At 40.2% G+C, this 13,881-nt stretch overlaps 1 protein-coding gene across 1 annotated transcript; it reads left to right on the top strand.

Annotated features, from left to right (window-relative positions):
* The first annotated feature begins 1,418 nt into the window (after window positions 1–1,418).
* Window positions 1,419–12,214, top strand: KCTD6 (potassium channel tetramerization domain containing 6). The gene is made up of 3 exons (XM_063115083.1): window positions 1,419–1,595; window positions 7,865–7,934; window positions 10,900–12,214. Exons 2-3 carry the CDS (start codon window positions 7,908–7,910, stop codon window positions 11,584–11,586), a joined length of 714 nt encoding a protein of 237 aa, XP_062971153.1. The 5' UTR covers window positions 1,419–1,595; window positions 7,865–7,907; the 3' UTR covers window positions 11,587–12,214.
* Window positions 12,215–13,881: the final 1,667 nt, after the last annotated feature.

Here is a 13,881-nt window from a genome sequence, read left to right on the forward strand (position 1 = left end):
ATTATAAATTCCTTATCCATGTATTCTAGAAAATGCAGAAAATTCAGAAGAACACTAAGAAGTAATAAGTCACTACCATTTCCATCCTATTATCTGGAGCATTATGATCAATCGTTCGGTGTATTTCCTTCAAAATTTTTGTCTATGTAAATTTATGTTTTTAAAAATAAAATTAGGATTATACCATGTATACTGTTTTGTGTACTGATTATTTTCACACACATTTCCCTGTATCCTTACCTAGTTGTTGTGACTATGATAACATAGCACTCAGTTATGTTCATGATGCATATACCATTTATTTAACCTACTAATCTGAGTTTTTGGAGAAAAATCAAATATATGACTGCAGTGATCATGATGATAAAAGTTCGACCACAGGGCCAGCTCACCCACATGCAGACATGAAACCCAGGTGAGTTTCTAAGGCCAGTGATTATCCCAGTGGGGAGGAAGAAATGGCAAAACCAAAGTCATATAACTGGTCCCACCTGGAAGGGGACAGAGATCTAGCAAGCAGGAAGTGAATGGGATTTGGAACGAGTACATGCATAGAGACCAATTAGCTCCAAGGCTGTAGGAAATTTCCCACCCTCTGCAGCCTTGCCTTCTTTGCTGGTGAAGTGGAGATAATACCCGCACCAGCCTCATCTAGGGCCGAGCTCCTTCAGGTCTCAGGGCATTTGCACAGGTCGTTCTGACTGCTGAAACTGGCTCGGCCCTCCTCTGCACCTGGCTGCCCATGTTATTGAGCCTTCAGGCCTAGCTGTCCTTTACTGCCCTGCCCACCACGCTGGATGGGTGGCCCTGTGGGCTTCCTCTCTCATAGCCCTTATTTTACATGGTAGTCTCCCTAACAGAGGGCAAGGCCAGAAGGGGCTCTGGCCACGGGCACGGTCTCCAGGTCTTCCTTGGCCACCACTTCTGAAGCAGGGTCCCTCTTTCCTTGTTCTCTATCTAAGTCCTCTAATCAAGCCCCTCCCAGCATTTATGATCATAAATTGTCATTATTTTGTCTACTAGCTGTTTCCTTGAGTCTTGTCTGTCTTCTGTCATTAGGACGCGCCTCCGTCTTGGTGGCTGCCGTACCCCGCAGGCCTGGCACATAGTAGGACGCCCATACAAGTTCGTGAAATGACTGAGGAGAAACAGCTGTAGAGACATCAGCACCCAGTATGCAGCCAAGAGCTGGCCTGGGGCTGGGCGTACCCCAGGCTGCGGGCGGAGGCAGGACGTAGGGGCGGGGCCTGGGCGGGGCCTCTGGGCGGAGCCTCAGGGAGGGATTGGGGCTTCGGGGCGGGGCTTCGGGGCTGCGGTAGAGCCGGCTTGTCCGCGCGGCTCTGGCTGTGCACGCTTTCTCCGGGCGACTGCCGCTCCGGCCTCCCACCCGCGCAGCCATTAGGGGGCGCCCGTGCTTGTGGCGCCGCGGCTCTGCTGGGAAGGCGCCGCCCGCGCCGGGCAGCTGGAGCCGCAACTCCGGGCGCGGGCTTAGTCGTCCCTTCTGCTGCCGCCGGGCGCGGGCTCATTCGTCCCCGCGCTCGAGTTCTCCGGCCGCCGGCGTCTCCCGGCCCGGCAGCCGCCGCCGCCGCCGTGCAGTGAGTGGGGCGGGCGTGGGGCTTGCGGGGCCGGGGCTCGGGAGGGCTGGGCAGAAGGAGAAGCCCGCGCCGAGCGGTGGGGGGAGCGGGGCTGGGGAGGCTGTGGGTGGAGGTCGCCTGGAACCGGGCGGTGGCGGGGCCGCGCTGAGGGGACCGCGGGGAGCCCGGGACGCGCGTCCCGAGGCTGGCACGAGCCCGCGGCGGGGCTGCCCGCGGCCGGGCCTGGGCGGGGGTTTCTGGGCCCGCCCGGCGGGGACGCGTGGTTTCGGGGGGCCCAGGTTCGGAGCACCGGTGCGCGCCCCCAACCCGGGCCCGGAGAATCACCCGTCACACGCAGGGGCCCGTCCGGCTTGGGAGGCTTCGCTTGTGGGGCAACAGCGAAGCGTGGCCGGGACGGAGGCACTAGAAAATGATTGTTTTTGCGGTGGCGCTTATTAGCCGCCGCTTGCCCTAGTTTAAAGCGTACAGCAGGGCTTCTGAGCCCTACCTTTGGGATTTTCTGCTCCGAAGAGACACTCAGATTGCAGCTGAGTTCTTTATGCTCAGATTTGTGCATGTCGTGGCATTTTTAATGCCTGATGTCAGAGGTGATAAATGGCCATGGTAATGGGGAGCCCCTGCAGCACCTGCTGGGCTGACGGTGGTGGAGGCTGTGTCTGGGGGTGGGACGGGGAAATGAAACGTGACAGAGATCCAGTTTAGATATTCTGCGGAAGTTATATTTCTGTTCAAGTATACCAGTTCTAGAACAAGTTGATAAATCCAGTTATAGGACTCTGTGATAGAAGAGGTTTGGGTGGCAGAGAGGACAAGGATGAGCTGGTTTGGCTAAGAACGTTTGGCGTAGCCTAAGTATCCCTTCCATATCCCCCTGGCATGTTTATTTTTCGCTGTCACTAATGCCCTAGTACATGAATGATCCTGGATTAGAAAAGGAGCCAGGAGATAGCGTTTAGCACAGGCCTGAGCCCAAAATTGAGATGTTTTCAAATGAAGAAAGGTGTAGCTAGAAAAAGGAAAATGTTTTTGTCGGCAGGGTTGGTAGGTTGAGAGAACTTGCTTTTTGGTTGAAAACCATCAGCCCCTGCTGATGCTTGATTTTGTGGAATGCCTTAGATATATGAAGGTTTGAATGGTCAGGCTAGCCATAGACGCTATTCCTCAGTTTTGTGGTTTGAATTTTCACAAGTCATATCTTAACCAAAGCATTACTACATAAAGGAGTCCTGGGGTGAATCCTGTGAAGCCCTCAAGGTATCTTAGATTTTGATCTTTAGGATCTATTTAAAATGGAATACATATCATTTATTTGGATTTGGCTTCACCTTGGAGATAATCCTGAGTCATGCTTTAGAGAAGTTCCTTCTGAGATCGAGAGCTCAGATGTCTGTTGGTCTCTGTGAAACGGGATGCAAATCCCCCCGCCCCCCGCCCCCCGCCACCCCCCTCCTCGTCATTAACCTGTAGTTCTGCTATCTAGACTTCTGTGAAAAGGAGGACCTGGGGAAGTTGGAAGCAAATTGAGGCCTTCTCCTCCATGTTTGCCCTGTCTCCATGCCAGTGCTCTCAATTACTTGTGTTCACACTCTCAAGTTTCTCAGTTTACTACAGAAATTTTGTTTATGCTACTGGTACTAGTATTTTCACATTTATATAGTACTTGCCAGTTTACAGATGGCTTTATATTCATGATCTCACTTATTTTCTCCATTTCCCCAAAGAAGAAGCTGGGCATAAAGAGTGATTTACTCAGGGTCTCATAATTAGTAACTGAGCACAGTCGGATATGGATCCTCCCTGGTAACGAGTTCTCTTTCCTCTTCACTCACCTGCATGTGACTTCAGAACCCTAGTCCTAATAATCTCTTACCCTGTAGGCCAGTTTTTGCCTTTGTATAGTGCTTAAATGATGTAATTGCTTGTGGGAAGGTGATATTACCCCCTTTGTCTTGTGGAAAATGAGGGTAAGAGGAATTTTATGATTTTGTGACTATTTGTTACAGCTCTTTAGTTTTAAAGTCACTTTTCAAACTGTAACTCTTTTCGTCTAGACCACATGGTTGAGAGAGGAGAGAGGAAAAAAATTACTTGTAGAAAAAATCGATTTCTGCAATGGTGTGGTTAAGGATAGTCTATCACTATAATCACATTATCCTCATATGCTGGCTACTTGTGCTGGCCTGTGTGTGAATGTTAACCCGAAAGACTCCTTTAGATGTCGCTGAACTAGTTACTATAAAAAGTATTCCACTTTCAAACTCCCACATTTCAAGAGCAGAGAAACTCAGTACAAAGGCAGTTCTGAAGGTTAAGTGTAGATGGAGGGAATTTATTGAGTCTTCTTTTCTGAATGCCAGACACAAAGGTTTCAGTAGAAAAGCATCTTAAAGGGCTACACGGAAACTCTGGGAATGCAGTAGTTATGGGTTTATACTGCAATTTTCAGGTTGTTATATAGGAGTAGCACTTTTGCCCTAGGGAGATCTTAGTCTTTGTAGCAGAAATGATAAACCCAGAATATTTGTGTTAAATTTGTTCATCATAACTGTTGAGTCTGTAACTTCGGTTCTGCAGTGATGAGGAAAATGGCCTTAAAAGAATTTCTAAATTAACAAATCTGAAGAATAAGTTAATTACTTAAAAAGTAATGTAAGAACCCCTAAATTCTTTAGAATGTGTTTTCCTTAATCATCTGCTAACATTACATTATCAGAATTTATATATGAGTCACAATAATCTTTGAAGCTTAAACATAATTTGCAGTACTGCTTTATATTCTTTGGGAATGGTCAGCATTGTTTTCACAAGAATTTTATTTGCATCAGAGGTTAGATCTTTTCAGGTGAACTGATTTTACAGGGTCAGAAGCCTTTCTTTGAATTTTGTAATTGTGCCTGGTTGCATTCGCAGTCTTTTATTTAAGACGATCTTTAGCAAGGACAGTCACTTTAAAGAAAAATTTTTTTCACTGTCACCTTTGTAATCTCCATTACTGACAAATTTTCTGAAATATTAGATATTTCTTTACCTTCAGCAGGTAAAACAGGCCCATTGATACCGATTTCAAGATCTTTCCTATCCTTGCTGTCTTGTGGTCATTTAACTTCTCTTTAAGCCCCCCACTGGAGACTGTGCAAGAAGGGAGAGAAGATGAAAAGCAAATGACTCATTTTCTAATTGTTAGCAGCTCTGGAAAATGATTTAGTAGAAGAGACAGGCTATTCCGGAAATTCTTTTGGATTACATTTTATTTCATTCATCTGCATTGTCTCTGAGATAGAATTCAGAATTTGGAGGCTGATTATCCAGCTATTGAATAACCAGGAATCTTTCTGCCTTTTTTTCTTTTTCTTTTTTTTTTGGTTTCTTGCTGTAGCTAATAAGATCTCCACAGAGGATGTTTAGAAGCAAGGAGTAGAGATAAAATTTAATCAATAATATTTTTTTGCTCTTTGAATTCTTTAATGAACAATTTGATTTTTAAGACAGTTTAGTCATTATTAAAAGTGACAGTCACTTTGCTGAATTCAGTTTATTTTGATGTATCTTATACACAAGTATGGGAAGGCTTTTGGGTGCTTTTTAAGAAACATGGGTTTATATAAATTCCCATAATTGCTTTCCTGAATTATTAAGCTTGAGGTTTCATTATATCTTTCTACTGGAACCCTGGCTTTTTCTGTGGAACAGATTTAGGGGTATCTAATTTTCTTTTTATGAGTGCTCAAGAAGTTACCTTGTTTTGATTTAGCAGTAGAAAAGAAAAAAAAGGATTAATGGTGGACACACCTTGCATGACAGCTGTAACATTGATGTCTCTTCTTTCCCTTGTCTTTGGTCTTCCATTTCTCATTTACCAATTTGAATATTCGTGGACCAGAGTTCTTTATGTCACTTAAGACAGAGGACAGCAGCCATTAGTCACATTAGTGAGTAGGTTCCTGCCATTTTTTTTAGACTTGGGAATTTTTACAAACCCATTATAACTGTTTAGTTAGGCCAAGTTATTGTAAAATTTGTAAGTCAGTTCCTACTTGGTGGATAGGATTAAGAGATGGCTGTAGGGAGTCTAAAATTAATCCTTTTCAATTTCTTGTTTCTTGGATTCTGTTCTTTTAATTTCTCCCCTAGGAAGGGACTTATGGAATGATCTAGACTAGGAGTCAGGAAACCCAAATTTTTATTTAGTTACTTCCCAGCTGCGGGGTCTTGAGCAAGTCACTTAATCTGCCCTGTTTCTCTATTTTGCATCTCTAAAATGGGGACAGTAAACCATGCTCAGTTTACTGTATTGGGAATGTTGTAAGGGAAAAAGGCTTTCATATTCCTGTCTACTTAAATGTTTTTTTTCATTCTAGAATCCCTTCTGTTATCCAAATTTTCTGTCAGAGTTCAACTGAGTAAGCTATTTCCAGAGGTCCTCCATTTCCCCTTTGGAATCTTGTTCTTTTCCTCCTGTAGGCTCGAGCCGGTCCATCTCTTACACAGCACTTTTGAATTTTCTTCTGTACTTTAGTTGTTGTATGTTACCTTCCTTCATAGAGTGAAAGCTCCATGAAGGCAAGGATTGCACCTTTCCTGTATCTGTGTATCCACATTTCACATAGACTTTCTTTCCTCCCTCATAGTTGACCCACAATGAATGTTGGTTGAATGAATGATTATTGAGGCTGTCAGAAAGGAATGCTTTGGGAGATGGGACAATGACAAAGATAAGCATCTTACGAGAACTTTTGGATGACTGGCCTTTTAAATTGCTCAATTGCTAATCTGTTGTTATCGGTAATTGAATCAGACAGATGCTGGCAAGACAAACTGGTAAAAGGCCCATTTCTTGCTTTTGATTACTTCAGATAGTTTTTGTGAAGCAAGTTAGAGGAGCGAAAGGTTGTCACAACAGCCCTGAATTTGACATTTGTTCCGTTCCTCACCCTGTGGCATGTGGGTGCCTATCTGCATTCAACTGCCAAGTGTAAAGAATAAAAAATGACTGCACATCCTTTAGCCCACATTTTTGCTTGTTTACTTTGAAGAATTTGCAAGGTGGAGAAATGGATGTGCTTCAGGCTCTGATTTCAGCCCATGCTGTGCTATGCAAATGTTCTCTACATGCCTGAGTGACCTTTTGAGAAAGAGCCTTTGTGATCTTCTGTAGCCAGGGCTTGTTCTGGAAATTGTGTGCCAGATTCTTCTAAAAGTGGGAAAAGTGGATCTGTTCAACAGCTATGTAGAAAAGCCAATGCTTTTCCTGGATGAATACCGATAAGTCCATGTTTCTTACCATTTCTTGCCAGTGCTTTTGAAATTTGCTCTGCAGTTTGCTTTGCAATGAAGTGTGTGAGAGGGAACTGACTAAGGCATTTCAGTAGCTGGGAAACTGTTTAAGTACTTTCGAATTGTAGATAAAAATAAACTCAAACTGGCATCAGTAGTATCTAGGCGTTTATCAGTGTCTTAAGGCTCCCTCTCCGTGAGTGCTGGCTGATTGACTCTCAGCCAGACTGGTAAGGTTCTTTTTGCCCTGAATTGTGCTCTAATGTTTTGGCATTTAAATTGTTTCTGTTTGTTTTGATTATTATATAAAGAGAAATACATCATTATTAAATATATGATTAATTAAAAAAAAGTTTTTGGCAGCTGACCAGTAAGGGGATCTGAACCCTTGACCTCGGTGTTGTAACACCATGCTCTCACCAACTGAGCTAAGGAGCCAGCCCTAGTTTTTTTTATATTATAAAATACCTTTCTGATGTATTTCTCTTGGAAAGTGATGCTGGTGCCGGGAGGTTTATGATTTCTGATGCTTTTATGGAGATGTTTAATTTGTATAGCTGAAATGCTGATGAAAAGTTTTCCTTTTCTCCCTTTCTCTTACCATCATAGGTTTGTACCAGAATAAAGTTATAAGGTTAATCTTATTGTTCTCCTATAGTAATTCTAAAAATTGGATTTTCAGAGAAGAGAGGTAGAATTTGAATGACTGGTTTACTTCCTAGGCTCCTCCTCCTTCCCTAAGTGTAGGATAGTTCTTTCTCTGTGAAGGTCTTTGGTCTCAGGTGAATGTTCTGCGTGGCCTCCCTGTGGTAAGGATAGTGGACATGTAGAAGGCCCCAGAGGAATGTTTTCTTCCCCATATCTTTGCCCTGTAGTAGGTTTTAGTTGAACAAAGATGAGTAGTTTTTCTGGTGTTTGGCCTACTGTGTTGGGTGGGAAAACCTTTCTTCTCTGGTTCCATGTGCTATCATATGTCTGTTTTTCTCCTCCTCAAGTTTTTCTGGCACCTGGGCTCCTGAAGACGCAGCGCTGGAGCAGATGGATAATGGAGACTGGGGCTATATGGTGAGTGCTTCTTGAAGTTGCATGTTGAAGGCAGGCAAATTATTTTTGCATGTCTTTTTCTCCTATGTATTCTTAGGTATAATATATCTTATAAGAATAAAAATTATGAATTTATGCAACCCTTTCCCCCTTCTAATTAGTTTAGATTTTTTGAGGGAGGGGGTTTGTTTCATTTGGTGTTTTAATGGAAGCAAACTCAATTTTTGTAATCATTCTTTTGAGCGATAACAATTTTTTGGTCTTTAAAGTATGTTGCTCTTAAAACTCTTTCTTCATGGAGTGGTGACTACTAAAAGGGTCCAGTAGATAGTATATAGGACATTTTCTTGTGGTTAGGGAGATTACCGGCTGAGAAGGTGCCTTTTCTCCCACTTGTCCTTTTTTGTGTATGCATGTCTCTCTATTTTTCTGTTCCTTTGGTAAGAAATATTTTACTTTGCCTAATACCTGAAGTCTATCTATTTGTTTATTTTTAAACATGATTCCTAAAACCGAAAGTATGTGTTATTTAGATAAGCTTCCTTCTCAAAATTAAAGGCCAGATGGTAACATTAATGTTACAAAAGTGAATACACTTTCAGATTATGAAATTTTAAAGCTGCTGTTGAGTCTCTGGGTATCTGATGGTTTTGTGGCTAGGTTGTGTTGACTAAATGGATGTTGTTTCTTAGTATTTGAAACTATTATTATTATTATTATTTTAATTTTTTAATTTTAATTTTTTATTTATTTTATTTTTATTTTTTTTAAAATTTTATTTTGTCGATATACATTGTGGCTGATTATTGCTCCCCATCACCAAAACCTCCCTCCCTTCTCCCTCCCCCCCTCCCCCCCAACTATGTCCTTTCTGTTTGCTTGTCGTGTCAACTTCAAATAATTGTGGTTGTTATATCTTCTTCCCCCCCCCTCGCCCCCCGGTTTTGTGTGTGTGTGTGTGTGTGTGTGTGTGTGTGTGTGTGTGTATTTATATATTAATTTTTAGCTCCCACCAATAAGTGAGAACATGTGGTATTTTTCTTTCTGTGCCTGACTTGTTTCACTTAATATAATTCTCTCAAGGTCCATCCATGTTGTTGCAAATGGCAGTATTTCATTCGTTTTTATAGCTGAGTAGTATTCCATTGTGTAGATGTACCACATTTTCCGTATCCACTCATCTGATGATGGACATTTGGGCTGGTTCCAACTCTTGGCTATTGTAAAGAGTGCTGCGATGAACATTGGGGAACAGGTATACCTTCGACTTGATGATTTCCATTCCTCTGGGTATATTCCCAACAGTGGGATAGCTGGGTCGTATGGTAGATCTATCTGCAATTGTTTGAGGAACCTCCATACCATTTTCCATAGAGGCTGCACCATTTTGCAGTCCCACCAACAATGTATGAGAGTTCCTTTTTCTCCGCAACCTCGCCAGCATTTATCGTTCAGAGTCTTTTGGATTTTAGCCATCCTAACTGGGGTTAGATGGTATCTCAGTGTGGTTTTGATTTGCATTTCCCGGATGATGAGTGATGTTGAGCATTTTTTCATATGTCTGTTGGCCATTTGTATATCTTCCTTAGAGAAATGCCTACTTAGCTCTTTTGCCCATTTTTTAATTGGGTTGCTTGTTTTCTTCTTGTAAAGTTGTTTGAGTTCCTTATATATTCTGGATATTAATCCTTTGTCAGATGTATATTTTGCAAATATTTTCTCCCACTCTGTTGGTTGTCTTTTAACTCTGTTAATTGTTTCTTTTGCTGTGCAGAAGCTTTTTAGTTTGATATAATCCCATTTGTTTATTTTTCCTTTGGTTGCCCGTGCTTTTGGGGTCGTAGTCATGAAGTCTGTGTCCAGTCCTATTTCCTGAAGTGTTTCTCCTATGTTTTCTTTAAGAAGTTTTATTGTTTCAGGGTGTATATTTAAATCCTTAATCCATTTTGAGTTGATTTTAGTACACGGTGAGAGGTATGGAAGGTATGGATCTAGTTTCATTCTCCTGCATATGGATATCCAGTTATCCCAGCACCATTGAAACTATTATTTTTAGGAAATAGTTATCAATATTAGGTCTGCTCAGCTTTTTATTTTTAAAATAAATTTCATGATTTGTTCCCCTTTTTTGAGGAGGAAAAAAACCCAAAGAAATATTGAAAGTAGATATCTTTATATTTTCAGATATTTTTATTCTGTCTTATGTTAAATTGAGTTAAGAGAAATGAAGTCTATTTTTAAAAATCAGAAAAAAACTTTAAAGAGTATATAGATGGTCCCTGACTTTCAATGATTTGACTTAGGATTTTTTTGGCTTTATGATAGTGTGAAAGCGATATGCATTCAGTAGAAACCGTACTTCGATTACCCATACAACCATTCTGTTCACTTTCACTATAGTATTAAATAAATTACATGACATATTCAATACTTTATTATAAAATAGGCTTTGTTAGGTGATTTTGCCCAACTATAGGCTAATGTACGGGTTCTGAGCACCCTTAAGCTAGACTAGGCTAAGCTATGATATTTGGTAGATTAGGTGTGTTCAATGTATTTTCCATTTAGAGTATTTTGAATTTATGGTGTGTTTATTAGGCTATAACCGTATTGTAAATCAAGGAGCATCTCTATTTTAGTTTGGCTTTTTCTTCCCATAATATACTCTGACCTGAAAACTCTGTAGGTACTGGGCCTGAAACTATATGGCTTTTGAAGTCATGCCCTCCATTCTTAGAGTAAGTCTTTAAAGAATTGGATTTATCCTTCTTTTTCTCTGTTGAAAGCAAACATTAGATCCCTACATCTGGGTGGCTTATCACTGAAAGTGAAGACATTTTGCATTATAGTATTGCTAAATACGTTTGTTATAGCCTGAAGGAATCTTGTGCTTTGCTCATTACTGTTAATTTTTTTAATTTGTCAAAGTGACAAATTTAAAAGATTTCAGATAACTGATCTCCCTTTTTTTTTTTTTAATTTTCAGATGACTGACCCAGTCACGTTAAATGTAGGTGGACACTTGTATACAACGTCTCTCACCACATTGACACGTTACCCAGATTCCATGCTTGGAGCTATGTTTGGGGGGGACTTCCCAACAGCTCGAGACCCTCAAGGCAATTACTTCATTGATCGAGATGGACCTCTTTTCCGATATGTCCTCAACTTCTTAAGAACTTCAGAGTTAACCTTACCCCTGGACTTTAAGGAATTTGACCTGCTTCGGAAAGAGGCAGATTTTTACCAGATTGAGCCCCTGATTCAGTGTCTCAATGACCCTAAGCCTTTGTATCCTATGGATACTTTTGAAGAAGTTGTGGAGCTCTCTAGTACTCGGAAGCTTTCTAAGTACTCCAACCCAGTGGCTGTCATCATAACCCAACTAACCATCACCACCAAGGTCCATTCCTTACTAGAAGGCATCTCAAATTATTTTACCAAGTGGAATAAGCACATGATGGACACCAGAGACTGCCAGGTTTCCTTTACTTTTGGACCCTGTGATTATCACCAGGAAGTTTCTCTCCGGGTCCACCTGATGGAATACATTACAAAGCAAGGTTTCACAATCCGCAACACCCGAGTGCATCACATGAGTGAGCGGGCCAATGAGAACACAGTGGAGCACAACTGGACTTTCTGTAGACTGGCCCGGAAGACAGATGACTGATCTCCAACCCTGAGAGAAGTTCTTGGAAACTGACTCTCCAGGAAATGGAAGAGACTTTTTTTTTCTTTAAATCACAGTGTGGGATTCTTTTTTAAACATTATTTGTATTTATTTGAAGACATTGAGGACCAGAAGAAAGTTTTGTGCATAGCAGACTCCATGTTTTGTTCCCTTCACCCTGAGTATGCATGTGCCTGTACAGAGTTTCCAGATACCTTTTTTATAAAAAGAATCATTATGGTATATAATCTGCCCTTAACAGAGCTTTTTTTATTACAGTGCTAAAATGATTTCTGATAAAAAGGTCCCTAACTCAGCTAGAAGGCTAAAGATACAAGCATGAAAGAATAAGCAGAGTACTCATGATGCCTTTGAGAAAAATCAAAACATCATGTCGGGTGACCTGGTTTTCAAACCAATAAGAAGTATTGTAATATTAAAGGAAAACTGTTCCAATCATTTAAAAGTACTTGTTAAGTACTGCTTTTTACAGTTATTATAACTGTTTCTTTCTATGCATATAAATCAAGCAACCAAATATCTGTAGCCATGGAAATGTCTGACTAGAAATATTTATATTGGATTCTGAATACAAAATGTCCCTGTGGTAGAAATCTTACTTCTTATGCCTGGTGCAGTATAATTCCCAAGTGTACTGTCTACCAGGAAAAAAAAAAAAAAAAAAAAACTAATAAAAAAATGAAATACGAATATTAGGTTTGTATTTATTATTACTTAAGGGGGAAAATCTTACTTCTTGTCTAAAGTATACATTGTTTTATGTCCCAATATATATATATACTGTCTATAGTGCATTTGTGTTTGATTTGAGAGGACCTTAGGTTGCAGTTTATAAGAATGCTATGGTGTCATTGAAGCAGGGGGGGCTAGAATTTTGTCTAAAAGAATGCATATTTGAGTGGTTAATATACAGTTTGACAAATCTTTTCAAATAGGACTTAATGCTGAAGATTATAGATTTTTCTTCAATTGTCATAGCTCTGAATGTGACCATTATTTCAGCTTTGTGATAAGCACAGGGACAAATTTACTCTTTAGCCACTTTTTTCTAGTGTATTGTGGTGACCCACAAATGTGTTTATGAGAAGAAATAAAGTACAGTGAATGAAGAATCTGGAACAGTTGGGGAAACGTATGTACTTTATTTTATTGTAGTCACTGTAGTCATGCATAGTTTGATTCTATTTTTTGAAAGTTACAGGGAGGATTATGTTAATTATAGTGAGACTTCCTAGTTTGCTAGAACACCTTATAGAAGTAAGTCCCATGATTTCTTCTTTGTTTTCTAAGGGAACAGTGGAGCTCTGAGGCCATGTGCCTTGGGGCAGGTAGGCCATTCCTTTTCTCCTCTCTGTGAGAAGATTCTGAGATTCTGTCTCTGAAAGAAGATGGGAACACTTAACATCCATTTCTGCCCATGTCTCTGAAAATTTAAGATTTGATAAATGACCAACATCCAGAAATCTGTAATTACCTCATTTTACCATCTTCAAACCAAGATCCCTTAATGTTATCGACAGGTTGTTGTGGTTTCAGTAAATCAGTGTACTAGTATGAGGTTATTATTTTAGAAAATTGTCTCCTACTTCAAGTTAATTGATGGTTACCTAAAAAAAAAAAAACAAAAAACCCCAACCAGGTATGTGTTGAGCTAGCTGAGGTCTATATGAAGTAAGATGATTTGGGTTGAAAACAGGTGTAGAAATAGGAGTGATACTACTAGTTGTTCCAAGTTTTTAAAAGTTAAAAACTTTCAAAGTCTCTTCCTTGCTCAGTTTACTGGAGATAAGTTTGCTTTTGGTAGATTTTCTCAGATTTACTAATTGTTAACAACTAAATGATTGTTTATAGGAGTAAAGTAAGAAAAGTAGCCAGCTGAGATATTTTTGCAATTTAATTTAGTGATATTTAATTTTGAGTGTTTTATCTAGTTGGGTAATGGAAGATGATATGAAAATTTTAGCTTGATTGTTTTTGGGTAGTTTGAGACAATTATATCTGTTTTTATGAAAGTTTAAATTATTTTAACTCTGGAAGAATTGATTTTTAAAAATGGATACTTAGTTGCATTCTTAGGGCTCTCTATTTTATTTCGATTATACCAACTATAGGCGTTTTTGGAGGACTGTGTGTGTGCATGTGTGTGAGTCTGTTTAAACCCAAAGATAAATGCTAAAGACAAGTGATAACTAATGAGTCTACTGGCTTTGCTAGATCTAAAACAAAATCCTCGTATTTAACCAAAATAGATGCTACATATGGATAGTAGTACTG

This window comes from Cynocephalus volans, chromosome 11 (genome assembly GCF_027409185.1).
Source record: "Cynocephalus volans isolate mCynVol1 chromosome 11, mCynVol1.pri, whole genome shotgun sequence".
In the NCBI taxonomy this organism is placed as follows: Eukaryota; Metazoa; Chordata; class Mammalia; order Dermoptera; family Cynocephalidae; genus Cynocephalus; species Cynocephalus volans.